Source organism: Amphibalanus amphitrite, unplaced genomic scaffold (assembly GCF_019059575.1).
Source record: "Amphibalanus amphitrite isolate SeventyFive unplaced genomic scaffold, NRLGWU_Aamphi_draft 001799F_arrow, whole genome shotgun sequence".
Taxonomy (NCBI): domain Eukaryota; kingdom Metazoa; phylum Arthropoda; class Thecostraca; order Balanomorpha; family Balanidae; genus Amphibalanus; species Amphibalanus amphitrite.
The window spans coordinates 1-17,131 of record NW_024883292.1 but is presented as its reverse complement, the minus strand read 5'-3'; the positions used below and the strand labels follow the sequence as shown (position 1 = coordinate 17,131).

General features: G+C 48.9%; 1 protein-coding gene across 1 annotated transcript; it reads right to left on the bottom strand.

Moving 5' to 3' along the window:
• Positions 1 to 12,576: 12,576 nt before the first annotated feature.
• Positions 12,577 to 15,901, bottom strand: LOC122375227 (lambda-crystallin homolog; the record flags this gene model as incomplete). Its single annotated transcript, XM_043354498.1, is given in 7 exon segments — positions 12,577 to 12,769; positions 13,058 to 13,200; positions 13,490 to 13,609; positions 13,612 to 13,631; positions 14,068 to 14,225; positions 15,163 to 15,371; positions 15,783 to 15,901. Coding segments are annotated over 7 exon segments (838 nt in total), but the record flags the coding sequence as incomplete, so codon positions are not given.
• Between the last annotated feature and the right edge of the window lie 1,230 nt (positions 15,902 to 17,131).

Below are 17,131 nucleotides of genomic sequence, written 5' to 3'. Positions count from 1 at the left end.
CGTGAAAGACGGGGAAACGGCAATCGAAAGCTCTCAACAAGGCAGATCTTAAGAGCCGATTTTTTTTGCTTAAGTAGGTCAGAGGTCAGGTCAAGGTCAGGTCAAGGGTACAAAATACAAGTTTCTACAGTATCGGCCTTGCACCGTAGTTGCCGAAGAATGGACTGAGATTGATTGCCCAAAACGTGTTCTAAGGCTACCAAGACAATGCTCGTTGCATACAATATCATGCTAAGGCCAAGGTTAAGGTCAGGTCAGGTCACCATGGAAATGAATTATGAAATATAGAAAAGGGCATGTGCGACACATGTTTTATGTCTCATTTTATTCATAAAATTCAATAGGCACACTCAATAAGTGATATGGACCACATCTGGATGAATTTCAGGTCGAGGTCAGGTCAAGGTCAGGTCAAGTGAGGTCAAATTTGAAGTTGGTTGTTAATTTAGACCTAAAAGGGTGTCTATCTGATGCAGTTTTTCACGGCGAATCGAATGGTGCCATTTTTGTTTTCGTACAAGGTCTAGAACTTCCAAAAATTTCATTTTTCAAAAAAAAAAAATGTGTGTCGTGACGTCATAAACTTTTGAATAACTCCAACATTTTTGAACCGATTCTTCTATGTAAAAACTGGTATGTAGGTGCACATAGACCACTTCTCTGACATAGGTATGTTCCGATTTTTCGACAAACTAAAAATTTTGGAATTTATAATTGTTTTTCCATAAAGTCAGTTTTTTAAAAGAACAAAGTTGGGCCAAAATCCAAAATTTTCAAAAAACCCGAGATAGCCATTTGATAGACAAAGTAGAATCACGTTAACCTTTTTTTGATATCTTTAAAAATGAAGATTTTAGCGGCGTTTGAAAATTTGCCGTTTTGGCTAGTGTGTTCATGGCCTACAACGTCTTACGGAGCTTTTGCAAGGATGGCGACTGTAGCAGCTGCCAGCTGGTAAGAATTTCAGTTTGTTATCAGTCTATGTATATCAACTTACGCGGTTGATTTCCACTCTTAACTGCCCTAGTTGCCGTCTCTACATAGACGAGCCCGTGGCTAGATTCTTTTTTCCAGTGACGTGTAAAGTCAATCAGAAGTGATTTGGATGCGGTGAAGGTAGAATCGTCGTCCTTAGCATTCAGCAGTGACCAGTGACTATGGCTTGGTCCCCAGCTGTCACTTACACGACTTGACACAGACCAGGTAGGATGGTCAATGATCCGATACGATATAGGATTAGGGATTATGATACGGCCAGATGCGGCTCTCGTCGGGTCCTCAGCGGCGTCCCTATAAGGACCAGTTCTGATCCTCAGCGGACCCCGCGGCCAGGTCGCCTCTGGTCCGTTCAGCTTCCGTCGGCCGCCCGACCGGATGTAGGGCGACCGGCTGGCCGGCCGGGCGGCGGGCGGCGAGCGAGGGCGGCGGCGGCGGCGGGCGGTGGGTCGCGCTCTGCCGGCCCCTTTGTTCGCTGCGGGCCACACCTGCCACCGTCCGCTGGACCGCTGGGCCGGCCGTCCTATGAGCCACTGTCCGTAGAACTGTCCGCTGCCCCTTGGGCAACTGTCCGCTGTCCCTGAGCCATTGTCCGCTGTCCATGAGCCAATGTCCCGTGAGCTACTGCCGTTGTCCCTAGAGCTACTCTCCACTAGCACCACCGTTCCGTGCTTCTATCCTCAGGATACTGAAATCCTTCTCCCCAACGCCGCAACCCCCCTCCGGCCTGGACAGGCAACTTTATATCATGCGGGCTGCTCCCTTGGAGCGGCACCGCGCTGCTCCCGAGGGAGCTGCACCCCGTAGCCGGGTGCAGAGAGTGCTTGGGGGGCTGGTCGGCCTGTCCATTTGGACGGGCTCAGCCCCGGCGACTCTCTAGGGTGCCTGCCCAGACCAATGTCTCCCCCTACTTCCTATCATCCTTCCGGCTCTGAAATGGTCTTGTCAGACCGAAAGGGCCTAACCCAACAAAACAAACAAACTCCACTATCCCTCGAGCCACTGTAAGCTGTCCCTTAGCGGCACTGTGCGAGACTGTCCACTGTCCCGTGAGCCGCTGTCCGCTGTGCAGTAAGCTGCAGTCCTCTGTCCCGACAGCCACTGTCTGATGTGCCGTGAGCCACTGTTCGCTGTCCCGCGGAGCCACTGTCCGGCGTCCGCTGTTCCGCGGAGCCACTGCCCGAGTAGGTCTATGTCCGACCGGTTACCACCCTCAGTCCGATGTCTGCCGCCTTCTGTCTTGTGTCCGCTCTCCGCCGTTAAGCCTGTCCGCGGTCCGTCCGCTGTGCCGACAGACTTCTGTCTCGGTGGACAGTCAGATTTACATTGCTGTTATATGTTTCATATCCATTAAATGTTGTCTGTCTTAGAATAAGTTCCCTCTTCACTGTTTCTCTGCTACCCTGTTTGCTGGCAAACTGTCTCCTTTGTACGCTGAACCGCTGTTGTTCGATTATATAAAATCATATCCGCAAAGCTGGAGGAAAAATAAATTTACATTTACTTTATGATTGATATAACCTAACAACATAACGAGTAACACCTTATCAAATTTCATCTGAATGTTGTACTCTAAGCAGTTGTATTTGTTAATTTCTGTATACGTGCTGTTTGCAGTGAAACAAATTTATGATCATGATTTGTGGCTACGGTTCATCGAAACTTTTAGGTAACGCTGATGAAGACATTACGTGTTGTATTGTGACGCCAATTATTCCGCATGGTATCTGCTACGTCAGTTGTCTGATGCTGCCCACGGACGCCTGATCGTGACAAATTGTCCAGAACACAATCGCACCATCCCTATATCAATTACATGATGACGGTGAAGCTAAACACAGCCGACTTGTAATCGTCATGTTGCCTGTGTGCAGGTAATTGTTTCGATTTCAAACCCAACGGACGCCGGGGCACAGAGTCTGTACTGCGGCCTCTCCGCTGGAGGGGGTCGTACAGAGCGGCACCCCTCCAGCAGGAGCAGATAATTGGCCCGAAAACAGACGCCGGCTGCGCGCGCACTACCTGTCCACCTGCCGACGCCCCGCTGTGACGTCACACGGTGTCCACCTGGAGGGGGCGGGCGGCAGTTGGCACGCGCGCCGCGATGGCCCGCACGTGCCGCCCCCCCCCCCCCCTACTGAGGACGGACGCCGACAGCTGTCGTTCGAGTGGGGTGAGAAGGGAGGGGTCAAATAGGGCGTCTCGAGCATGGGTAGGTATCACATTAGAGGGGTGACGACACGAAAGGGTGCTGGATGTCTAGCATTGTGTATGGGGCGGCGGTTTGGCGTCATGGACATCATGGCTGGTCTTTTTGTCTTTATTTCAGGCGCGCTGATAAAAATGACGGCTAGAGTTTGATAACATTTGTTATGCAAAGCGCATTTCGGATACTATTTTATATCAAGTGCTGCTCGTGGCGTATATGAATTTGATTCAAGTTTGAATGATTTAGGGAGTCTGGTAGTCATTTTGCATGATTCATTTTTCTGGGAAGTCTATTAGCCCTTCTGAAGACTTAGCTTTCATTACATATATCGTCTGGGAAACTATAGATACAGAAACTATAGAAACTATAGATTCCTTTAGGTATGCCTTTATGTGTGTACATATATAACGGCACAACTAAGGAAGTCTGGATGGATTTAGAAAGGATATGTTATGTTTTATAGGTTCTCGAATTATTATATGCAGTCTCCATAGCCATTGAGACTGATCTTTGTACATATACGGTCATGTATTTTACATTTTGTGTAACTGAGTTATCTTAACACCTTCTATGTGCGATGCGGCGATATTGGTCCACGAGCCGCTGGAGGGGGAGGGCATAAAATCTCTCCCCCCCCCCTTTACGCTTAATGTGATACCTATCTCCGAAACCTGGTAAGATATGAACTGGAAACTTGGTATAGCTTCAAATGATTACCTAGTTCATATATTAGAAGCGTTTGGTGGTTGCACCACCCAAGATGACGTCACAATGACGTAAATAATGTTTTGTCGATTTCCGATATGGAGCATTTCTGATGTCACTGAGCATGAAACGCAGCGGTAAATGAACTAAACGGCACCTGCTGTCATTCTGACACAGCTAAATACACTTTCAAGTAGTTTCTGACCAGTAATCGGTCCTATATATTTGGTTTCGCATATTGAATACATAATGAGAAAACTAAGAAACGCCAAAATATAATTGTACTTCTGACGTTACTGTGACGTCATTACAAATAGGATCGACACCAATTTTGAACGCAACTTTAGTAAGCTATTCAGCAATGTGTACAAAGTTTCACTTTTCTATCACCTCGCATTGCGACGATATCGTCGGAAGTGTAAAGGGGGCAACTACTTGCCCCCCCCCCCTTCCCCTCACTGCATGCGGCCGGCGGGTGGCGCGGAGGCCCAACGGCTGCCGGGTTAATCAGGCGACTTAGCTTACCTTTTATGCAGACCGAAGAGGTCACTTTAAGAGAAAATCCAGTTAACATGTGTCTAAGTTTACATGCAACAGACATTTTACGCATGGATGAGATTTTGAAGAAAGTTAAAGTTGTCTTAGGGGCTCGCCTAAGTGGAGAATGAAGGATAGATAAGTAGGTATTTATAAGTGGAAGGACTGGATGGAAAACCTGATGGTGATTGATTTTCGGAAATGTGCGACGAATTAGGGCAATTTGATGTCCTCAAAAACGGTTCCTATAATGCTCGTATCCGTGATGCAAAATATCAACAAGGTGCAAAGCGAAACTGACTTGACCCATTGAGAACACTGCAGTTTGCAGGCTGTGGTGAAAAAGTGACATTCAGAGTGAATCAAATTTAGGAACATGTTCATTCCAATCGTGTGACAAAAAAAAAAAAAAAACTCGATGGCTCATCATTAATGTAGGTTCTCAATATCATTCAGTTTGCAGTTGAGTCACTCAACTTCACACCAGCAAGATCCGGCTCTTGCCGAAGCGCCAGTCCCTGTTAGGAGAGCTGCGCCATTTTCGCCGCTAGTGCGCCGCCATTGGTTGGTGGCGGTAGCGGCGGGCGGCGGCGGAGAGCAGCCAGGCACGGAAACTGGGCTGGGCGGAGTGAAACGTTGGCCAGCCGCCCGTGACCGGCAGCGGGTCGTGAACCGGGGCCTGTCACAGCGCGGCGCCCATCGCGGCGCATGCAGTGCGCCAGATTGCGGCGATACCGGCGCACCCCGCCCGCCATGACGGCCGCCATCAGCCGGCTCCATATAGAGACTAAGTGACGTTACGTGACGCGTACCGTTACTGTCTTGGCATCACGAATTGAGTATAAGTAGTAGCGATTCCGCGAACCTGCGAGGGATCCAGAAGCGCAGGCCTGAAAAAAAAAATCGAGTCGGTCTTTTCACCTACCTATATATTTTTCCTTCATTTGCCACTTCAGGCAAGGTCCTGAAATAATTAGGTGCACATTTCATGAAGCTCTTATCCATAATGTAATATGTCTGTCTGTTGCATGTGGACTTTTGTTAAACATACGCCCACACTAGGAAGACCCTCTATTTGTGTTTCGGACTATATGCTTCGCCTGCTGTTTGCATAATAATACACACTGCACAGGCTAGGGATCAGCTGAACAGAACAAATAAACAGAGTAAGGGCGAAGTCTTGTTTGGAATTCGGCACAGCGCTGCAGTAAGCGAAAGTTCCACAGTGTCGGTCAATCCACTGTGGTGTGTAGACTTTTGTGGCGGAAGGAGTCACAGTCTTTGCGATTTTGTCAAGTGTTACTCAAGAAAAAGGGTGCGTGTTTTATTGATGCTCAACTGTTTGGATTTGGATGATCAAGATACCAAAGTTACTGTGTATTCGAGGAACGCATTCCTACCATGCTGGTAATTAACAGTTTCAAGTGTCAACTCATCTCCCTCTTGCTACTATTGACGCCAGCAGCTGGCCAGCAGTCATCCATTGGACAGCAGCAATGTACTGAACCCACAGAACGGACATCCTTACTGCAAGAGCTCCGAGCGCTGCGGGATCGCTTCGATGAAGTTATCAACGATGTCGAATCTCGACAGAAAACGGACTGTGAACAACATCCCTTAGCCCTTCCGAGTAACAAGACGCATCTTCAGGAGCCAGCAGTGCGCACCTGCGCCCGCTCCTGTCTGCAGCTGCGGGACCAGGGCGGTCACCCACAGGACGGCGTCGACTGGTTCACCGGGATGCCGGTGCCGGTGCTGTGCGACTTCAGCCACGACGGCGGCGGCTGGACGCTGCTGCTGACGGCGGTCTCCCGCGACGGCTGGGATCTGCTCAGTGTCTTACGCCGCAGCGAACTGTCCCCATCGCTGGAGGACAACTATTCCATTCTGTGGCACGCTGATGCCATCCGGGATCTGGGCACAGGGGACCGCTTCGCCTACCGGATCGAGACGCAGGCCGAGACGGGCCGCCAGCGCTGGGGCGGCGTCTGGCTCGCCCCTCGTCAGTACAGCTTCGTGGACGAAACCGGCTCGCAGGACAACGTTCGCATTGTCCGTAAGTTCGATCGATGGACCTACAAGCATCTAGGCATCGAGAAACGCATGCCCTGGCTGAACAGCCGCGAAGACGACAAGGCGGTGCTGACGACCAACGCGTTTTTCGACGCCCACTGGTGGGGCACGATGGTAACCAATCCGGAGGCCACGGAGAATCCGTACCTTCACAGTCCGTGGATCGAGCCGGAATCGGTTCACTCGGGAACGGTGCTCTACTGGGCCAGAGAAGAGGTGCTGTGATGGCGACTGTGATGGTGACGGTGAAGGCGACGGTTACGTTGGTGATGACGTTGGTACTGATGACGGTGGTGATGACGGTGGTGATGACGGTGGTGATAACTAACTCGAAATGTACTTAAACTGGGACTGGGACTGATGATTAGGACCGTACTTTGTATGCCAGTGAAGATTACTGTGGCTGTCTCTGAGTGGCAGCCAGCTCCTTTGGTGATTGCTCCTTCTGTCGGATCAACGAGGGGCTTGGATGCACGTTAGAACAGCCTTACTGAGTGAATCTGAGGCGCGGCGTGGCGGAGTGTCACCGTAGTATGGGAGATATTAATATCATCATATGAAAACAAATACAGCTATATAAGTACTGATGTATACAGCGTATAGTACTGATGATGATACAGCCGTACAGCGTATAGTACTGATGAATCACAAAACTTGAATAAAGAATAGGCCAGTCCGTTACCGTTAGCTATTCTTTTAAAGATTTGTTTACGAGATTATAAGAGAATATGCCCACAATGCAGACATTTGCCGTTACTCATCAGTGTTTTCAGACTGACTTTTTGTATTTCTTATTTCTTTCCAGCCCTACATACTAATGCATTGAAAAGTAAAGTTCCAAACTATATTCCCGACAAAGCTCAGATTTATCAGCGGCGTCCAGTAGATCATCATTTCACAAGTTCAGGCCACCTTATTCCACGCCTTCGTCATTCTGTCATGACGTTACTTTGGCTGCAAACAGCTCTTTTTAGTATAAACGGCTCTTTTCGCCGTAGTGATCGACGCAGTACTGTAATCACATAACTTATGCAATAACTGGGCCGCGGCCGTACCGATAACAACGTCCACCGCACATCTGCTATCGAATTTATCGACAGTGCCATACATGTTTAAACCTATGGATTGGGCAGTGCTTCCCCGGCGCTCCAACCAATAGGCTCACCGTTAATAATGATGGGCTTTAGATGGACGGTCGTCCGGCGCACTGCCATCAGTGAACAGTGCAGTGCGAGGGGGAGGGGGCGCTGTGGGAAGGGCCGGGGCGGGAGCGGACGACAGCGAGCCCAATGGATTTCGACTGCAGCCGATAGAGGCACGCGATGCTTTTCTGACGGCGAGCAATTGCACTTTGCCAGCCGCCACTGGCCACCGTTTTTCAAAATAGATCGAAGGGCTCGATGGATGGCTGTAACCCAGTAATGAAAGATGGATGCCTGCGGCGCTGCGTGAAAAGCCGGGACGGCCGCTCAATGTCGCATTACGGTGGAACACGACAGCTTGGAGACGAAAATAGCCGCCCTTTCAATTTGTGATGGAGAGCGGTGACCTACAAACGAAGAGTGAGTTTAAAGTTATGGAGCAGGAAAGAATGTTTTCTGGAAAAAAATATCGTGCCAAGATTCACTTTAACCCTCGCCGGCACAGGGGGGGGGGGTTGAAGCAACCCCCTAAGGTTTTTCGCGAATAACTCGCGTAAAAAGCGGCCGATCGCGACGAAACTTTAAGTATCCTCGCATTGCTCAATTTTACACCTACCCTGAAAATTTCATGACCCTGACCCCAATGACCTTTGACCTGTGACCTCTTTTCCGTGACCATGTTGTGGCCGAAATCGCGATTCGGCGTATGTCGGCTCGCATTAACCGCGCGTTTGCAAGCTTTTCGTGGTTTCAAACGTTCAAACATGTGATTTAATGTTGCTCCCATGCATTAGGGTGGGTGTCAAGGTTACCTGAAGGTCAGGTCAGGTCATTGACCTTTGTTGACCTCGGTTCACTTTTTCGAGTTTGACATGTTTCTAGGCTAGTTTTTGGAGCTGAATTCGAATTTAGCAACCATTTGAACATTTACGAAGTAGTTTTGGTGCCTTCGTAACATGTTACGAAGCTGTCAGAGGTGGATGACAGGTACTACGAATACCCGTCACGACCCCTACCGGTTGACCTGACCTGACCTGACCTGACCCGACCTGGTCTAAACGCTTAACGACATCATCTGTGATCAAAACTAACACGATATTCGTGATCAGCATCCCGGAAACCCCCTTAGCAGCCACGCTTTACAACTTTCTAACAGGTCCCGATATTCCCGATTTTTGGGTCATTGACCTGACCTGGAAGGTCAACCGATGACCTAGGACCTTAAAATTGGGTATCATTGGCTTGTTCTCGTGACGGGCAACACGCTCGTTTTTTTCCGCGAAGCTCTAGCCCCATCAGGGACCAAACGCGAGGGGGGTCGTACCAACCAATCCCCCCCTTGTGCCGTCGAAGGACTCAAAATGGCCTGTGCCGGCGAGGGTTAACCTTTTATGGTTCCCTAGTGTATAAAACTGAGAGTGATCTTCTTGAGTCGCATTTGGGTGAACGATAAAATACAGTGAGCCTGGCATGCGTCGTTTAAATATGTAGGTAGTTCCGCAAATTCCGATATCATTCTTCAATATACTCCGTGCAATATTCTGCTACTGGTTGCTAGGCTACCCGAATAAAACAGACTTCAGCAGCGCTGGATGTCTGCTGCGATTTAGTTACCTTCCAGCTGTTTCCGAAGTATTTGGAGACTGTGGGAGCTGTTCGTGACGGCCTCATCGGGTTTTGCCGTGCTCAGCCCCGACTGCTCTGATGAGGTCCCTCTCTCCCTCCCCCTCCCTCCCTCTCTCTCTCTCTCTCTCTCTCTCTCTCTCTCCTCTCTCTCTCTCTCTCTCTCTCTCTTCCTCTCTTTCTCTCCCTTCTCTGACAGCCATCCCGCTCTCTGCTTCCCAAGTCACAACAGACCGTCTGCCGACATTATAGCCGATATCAGATTGTGTCACCGCACCGCGAGCACGCTGAACAGTATACAGTTCATACCTACCGTGAATAAAAGTGACAAAATGACTGGCTTATAGTTCCCGATTTGGACACTCACAATAACGAGAATAGCTTTAATTCAGAGATATTTAATTTCAAACTTGCAAGTTGTATTTTTCATATACTAAGGAGTTAATGCATTTGAATGCCCCCTTAGAATTTGTGATATCAGTGTAGATCTAGCGATTTTTAAATATTATACCATACAAATCTATATTATGATTTATGGTATGTTAAACAAGCATGGAGGTGGCTGAATTCAGAGTCCCGACCCTCGCAGCCTTGGAGCAAAGCTGGACATTACCCAATTGAGACACTCTCTGTGAGCCTGAGTGTCTGGTGAAAGTACTAAGACAAACAGCAGATGTAATGTTTTGACACTTTTGCTGAACTTACCTCTCTCAATCGGGTGAGTTCAACTAAAACGTCTAAAACAGTCAACCTCAGCTGAGGGTTAAGCGCCTAATAGCCAGCCAGCTCAAACCATGAAGCAAGAGTTTTGCTTTAACTTTTTTTGTAAGTTTATCATTATTCGTTGTCTGCGGTCACTCGGTGTCGGTGGCACATTACCTGTGTGGTGATTGAAGTCGCTATTCAAGATCCCCAGCGCCATCTATGCTGAATGAGGGGTGGTAATGCATTGAAACGTAGGTAAGCACTACTTCCTACAAATAGAAAGCATTTTAGCTGTCTTTCAGTGGCAATGAGCACCAGCGGTGTAACTTTCTATATGTATGGGGGTGCAGGTGCACCCCCATCCCCTGAAAGTGCACCCCCATCACGTCAAAGTGCACCCCCATAGGCTAAGCGGCGCCCCACACGCTGCCCGACACCGATAAGCTCTTGAGCAGCAGATGGTGAGGGTGATATCCCGGCTACATTCCGTCTCGTGACCGGCGTCGTGCTGCCTGCGGGCTTGGAAAGCGTCCAGTCGTATCGCTCCCCAAAAATGGGTGAAAGGGGCACCCCGGCAAGAACGGGACTTTCTCAGCAAAAGTGGAGCGCCCGAGGCAGAAGTGGGGCACCTCCAACGTAGGTTGGGATCGTCAAGCATAAGACTGGCGCCCCAGCGGAGGAGAGGCGCCCCTAGTAGGAATGAATGAGGCCCACAAGCAGAACTTGGATTCGCCCAGTAGAAGAGCGCCCTCAGTAGAACACGGGCGACCCCAGCAGAAAGGGGCGCCTCACCAGCAGAGGGGCGCCCTACCAGAAGAAGGGCACCCCAGCAGAAAGGGGGCGCCCAACCAGAAGAGAGATGCCTCCAGCAGAAAAGGAGCGCCCTCAACACAGGAATGGCCACCCAGCAGAAAGGGGGCGCCCCACCAGAAGAGGGATGCTTCCAGAAGAAGAGAGGCACTCCAATATAATTGGGGCTACTCAAGCAAAAGTTGGGCTCGTCCAGTAGTAGTGGGGCGCCCCCAGCAGAAGAGTACCCCCAGCATAGGGCCGCCCCAGCAGAAAGGGGCGCCCTACCAGGAGAGGGATGCCTAAAGAATAGAGGCGCCCCAATACAAAAGGGGCACCTGGAGCAAAAGTTGGGTTCGTCCAGCAGCAGTGGGGCCGGGGGCGCCCCCAGCAGGGGCGTCCCCAGCGGCCCCGACGGAAGTGGGGCATCCCCAGCAGAACAGGGGCTCCCCAGCAAAAGAGCAATGCCCCCAACAGACATTGCCGAGCACCTTCAGCAGAAGAGTACGCACCCGCAGAAGAGGGCGGTTTCAACAGAAGAGGGGCGCCGCCACCAGAAGATGGGCGAGGGCGCCTCCAGCAGAAGAGGGGCAGCCCCGCAAAAGAGGGGCGCTGCCCGCAGAAGGGGGCGCATACAATAAAAATGGGACACCTCAAGCGGCAGTTGGGCTCGCCGAGTAAGAAGGGCGCCTCTAGTAGAAAAGGTCGAGCGACTTAAGCAGAAGTTGGGCTCGCCCGGCAGAAGAGGGACGCCTCTAGAAAAATAGGGCATACCCGGGAAGGGAAGTGTCAGTCTCCAGCAGAAAAGTGTGAGACCCCAGCAGAGGAGGAGCGCCCATCAGAAGCAAGTCCCGCCGAGCAGAAGAGGGGTGACCTCAGCAAGAGAGAGGCGACCCCAGCAGAAGAAAGGCGCCCAATAAAAGAGGTGATTCCAGCAAAAGTGGGTGTCATCAGTCGCCGAGCGTAAAAAGGGCACCCCGATTCTATAAAATTTCGGAATGAAAAAGCTAAATGCAATTTCGTTATAAATTTGATTGATTGATATTCGTGCAAACGAATTTAATGTCATTTTGTAATACCCAATTTTGTACCATTGGACTCTAACATTGGGGTGTTTAGTGCTCTTACAATTAAAATTGCACATGAAAAAAATATTCATTTTATTTGAAAAGTTCTTGTACCTATAAGTAGAAGCCTTGACACCCGTTTATCGGTGCGCCGGATAGAGGGCCTTGGGTTAATATAAATGAACTGCAATCCCATTTGCAGCATCAGACTGTGTTCAAACTAAATTGGAGGAACACAAAATGGTGATCACTCTTAGGTCTGAATTTCGAAATATACCAACAAACATTTTATTTTAGCATTTACCGAAGCATTTTACCGAAATTGAGAGACATTAAAATGGTGATAACGACTCACTGGATCGTATTTGAATGAAACATGCTGCGTAAACAAAAATGGAGCATTTAATGCTTTGAAAATTGAACGGGAACTGAAGAAATTGTTTTATCATGTATCGACAGAAGCTAAGTTTCAAGTCGACCGAAATATAATCACGTTGGGGAACTTTTTTGGCTGGGGTCTGTGGTCCTTCGGCATGGAGGGCCCCAGTTTGCAGGTCGTGCCCCCCCCCGTTAAAAAATCCTGTGTGCGCGCCTGTTGAGAGATATGCACCATGTATACTCCTTGGAAGCGCCCCTATCCTCACTGAAGGTCGCCCCCATCACCAAGTGCACCCCCATCTCAAAAGCAAAAGTTACACCCCTGATGAGCACAGTCTCAACAAAACGCTCGTTAATACCCAATGTTTGTATTTTATCAAAATAATATCTCTGGTATCTGACGTCAGGCACATACGGTTGTACCCCGGACGCGTTGGATCCTAAGACAACTCATTGCTAAGTCGGAGACTAAGGGCTCATTTGTCAGCATCCTTCTTCAGCTTAGCCAGGGCTGTTAGGCGAGCGTCCCTCCAGGCACGGCGCTCCTGAAAAAAAATACGAGCCACTTTGTTAACACTAAAGGTCAGTTAAAACTTAACACCATACCAAAAACTAAGCCAACACAGCAGTCTACCAGGCTGCAAGCTTCAAGTTCCCTTGCCGCAGCGCCTCTAGCGGCAGAACTCTGAAGCAGTAGATCAGTTTCGCGGTCGAGCTGACCAAATGGAGCCACCGTACTGACAGAAGATGGAAGGCTAACTTCATAGTTCACAACCATGTCGTTGCCTATGGCTATGCTTTTGGTTGTTTCGTTCACCGGCGCCGGCTCCCACCTGCAGTTTCTCCAGCGGGACCATCGCTGTCAGCTGGCGATGGATCTCCTCAGCCTGAGCGCCGCCCCAGTGTGGGATGGGCCCCAGCGTCTTGGAGACGCCCTCAATAGTCGAGCCGTACCGTTCGCAGTAGTTGAGCATGCCTGGAACGGTGTTTGAAAGCCGGGGTATCATTAGATCAACCGCTCATTGTTTGCTATTTGTGCGAGCCATTGATAAACAATAATGTGACGCACTTATTCACGTAATTCAAGTGCTGCATTTCAAATCATGTAGATATGAGCCATATCCCTTATTTCCCTATTCCTAAGGAAATGCAAATTAGTTTGACCATTCGCGAATTATATCCGACAAAACCAATGCATAAGTTGAGACTTCGCCGCATTCAGTGACCTGACACGATAACATCCTCTAGAGTCTAGGTCGACGTACCCTCAGCGTTAAGATGTGCCGTTTCCAGCGGACCCATGAAGGCATACCGAGGGCCCAGTCCGTCCTTCATCACAGTATCGATGTCCTCTGCGCTCAGCACGCCCTCAGAGACGAGGTACAGCACTCGTTTAGGATGGCGTACCTGCACGTAGGCGGAGGAGCACGAGCATATTATGGAGACACCGTATAGGGAAGTGGGGATGTAATAAGCTAGTAAGATAAAAAAACTGATTTGCGTAATAGTGCTGGTGAGGAAAACGACAAAGCAGTCGAGAAAAATAAATATAAGAAAATACAACAAAACGAAACAAACTAATCAATAGTCATGATTACAAGTTATGATGTGATGTTTTGTTTTGATGTTGATGGATTCAACAATATACATATAAGGTACACGAAAAAAACATGATTATCACAGATTTGGCACCGTCATAATGATACTAGCATATGCGTTATTAACACGTGCAGCTTGTAACAAATAATAACCGATTCAACGATAAAAACAATATTTTGAGTTATTTAGCCAATTCTGAATCAATAAGCACATTGATACTATTAATCCCTTCGCCAGTTCTTACTGGATCCTATTGAGGGCAAAGCCTGGCATCTCTTTGTTGAGGCTGATTGGTGACTGTCCGATCTCGATCATCAGCTGGCGAGTTTGGGTCACCGCCTCCGGGTCAGTCCAGGGGGCCGGAATCAGCTCCACCAGAGGCACATAATAGGGCGGGTTCACCTGGAAACGGCGGCAGAGGGAGCATTGGAACAGTTTGACTGCATCACAGGCACTAGGCAGGGAGGGTGCTACATCGAAACAGTCCGCCTGTGACCGGCGAGGGGGTCATATGCACGCAGGTGGGAGAATTAACATGAGTTGGTCCATGTACTGGTGTATAGTGGTTATATGGGATGGCTGGGTTATCTGTCAACGGCGGGGCAGGTCGGCGGGTTTTGTCGCTTTATGGTAAAAAAAAAAAAAAACAGCGATACGGGCAAGGCTGACGGCATGGACGGACTAAGTCAATAAATAGGGCTCCACCCATGGAAATTGTAAGGATTTCTTATAATGGCGGTAATATGCCTCAACAGACGGCAAAAACAACCATGTGAAAAATTACTTAAATCGATAAGAAAACTAAACGATAGCATTAGTTTTGGTTGAAGAGTCTGCTGATAATTGTCACAAAATACAAACGTAGTATGCCAGCTATGGGCAGCATTCACATCAAAGTGTTACTTCAAGGTTGGGCTGGCACAGTCTGGGCACGCGTTTACGTTATATAAATATGCATATGGCTCGACCGTTTATCCAGTTTAAATGTTTATTGATACAGCCAAGCCTCTCGACAAAACTGCCTTATCATACCAGAGTTACCAAGCTCGAAACGCAGTCCCACGCATGACATCGAGTCTAGTGATGTCGCAGACAATCAGGAAACCGATATGATAACCATGAACCAACCAGGCGTAAACAGAGTTGGATTATTGAGAGAAATGCCAACTTTTACCAAATTCGAAACATCTAATGCATCAGTGATGCTTCAAGAAGACCGCCAAAAATGAAAAATATATGGGAAATAACCAGATGCTAAATCCACATCGGGTTGATACTGATATACGGAAAAGTTGGTATCCGACTGACATCTAACGTCGACCTACAATAAGGTACTTACCGGGTGCGCCACGAGGCAGCGGCTGCGGTGTTTGAGATTCTGGGTGAATTTGGAGGCAGCGATACAGGAGGTGGAGGAGCACATCACCGTGGTGCCGTCCACCAGAGCGTCCAGCTGCTCGAACATCTTCTGCTTCAGTTCCACGCTCTCGGGGATACACTCCTGGACGTGCACGGCGCCAGAGACGCAGTCGGAGAGCTCGCTGGCACCTGTTGGGAGGGGTCAGGTCAGGTCGCGCCAGCTATACTTCGGGGCTAAGGGCGAAAATCAGAGAGTCAAGACAGATGTTTGCCGTTTGGGCATGAAGTGTACTCGAGAGACGGTGATGTAAAAATGCAGGTAGGAGCATAGACCGTCGCACCTCGAAATGAAAATGGTTTGATGGATGAGCTCAAATTTTTCGAGCAGCAAGTTCAGCTGTAACACGGCCAACACGGGTTTGCAGCCTGGAGATGAGTGAATAAGGAAGTGCAGGGGCACGCTTCAATACGCTTCAAATGGGTGACATTTCACATCGCTGTATTTAACCAACCCGTCACTGCTGCCCGACAATAACCCCTGATCAGCAGGCAGTGCGCCAGTGAGGCACCTGCGGACGCCACAGTGAGTGGGGCGCTGACCTGTGATGAGTTCCATCTGCTGCTGAGCCGAGAGAGTGCCCCTGAGCAGACCACTGGCACTCAGTCGCTCCAGTTGGCCCTTGATATCTTCCAGCGCACTGGGAATCTGGAGGACAAGTCTGGAGGTCAGTCAGAAGCAGTGATAGCCGTTTCTTTATTTAGCGAGGGACCCTTGGGACTGTCGATTTTTCGTAGAATGAGTGAACTGCAAAAAGGAAATCGAGTAACATTATTCTAACGCTCGTGCTATTCGCTCACTGGAGTAGGTACAATACAGTAAAGGTGGCGTACAAAATTTGTCACATTGAATTGTACGGCCCTCCAGTATTTAGTGTTTGGTTGCCAACATCACAATAAGCGATCTGCATTGATGAATAGGTACGTCTAATGGCTGTTGAAAACCATTGCCGAAGTGTGCACGAACCCTCTTCTCATTTCTATTGACTCATTTTACAGGAGTGTCTCTGTCATTCAAAGTTATTACACCAAAAGCACACAGGCTAACCAACCATTATTTTGCTGGAGGGCCGTACCTAAAACCTTTAGGGCCGCAATACCTGAAGGACCTATTATTTTAGACTAGAGGTACAGGTTTACGCGATAACTGTATGTTTTGATTAATTATATGTGACGGATGCATTAGTTGGGTGGTAGCTTGTATTTTAGCTGTATATTTGGGTAGATTTGGGTAGCTGTTTTTAACCCACGAGCCGCTGGGGGGGGGGGCATAAAGTTGCCCCCCCTTTACGTTTTGTGAAATATCTCCGAAACTGATGAGCTACGAACGTGAAACTTGGCATAGCTTCAAATGATACCTAGGCAATGTTTGAGGAAAGTTTGGTGGTTGTAGCACCTAAGATGACGTCACAGTGACGTCATAAAGTTTTGTCATTTTCCGATATGGACCGTTTCTGATGACGCTGAGCATGAAACTCGACTGTAATGACTAGACAGCCCTGCTGTCATCCTAAAACATCTTACTCCACTTCCATCTAGTTTCTGACCAATAATCGGCCCTTATATTCGGTCCCATATATGTTGATGTATCGTGAGGAATATGAGGTCGCAAATCTATAATTTCACTTATGACGTCACTGTGACGTCATTTCAAATGGGATCGACACCAAATTTGGACACAACCTCGGCTAGGTATTTAGAAGATGTGTGCAAAGTTTCGCTTCTCTATCTCTTCGCGTTGCAACGATATCGTCGCAGAAGTAAAGGGGGGGCAACTTTATGCCCCCCCCCCCCAGCGGCCGGCGGGTGGCGCGGAGGCCCAGCGGCCGCCGGGTTAATCAAAAGCGTAGTTGCGGAGTGTCCAATCTTTTGTATGTTAGGCCCTTTTTTTT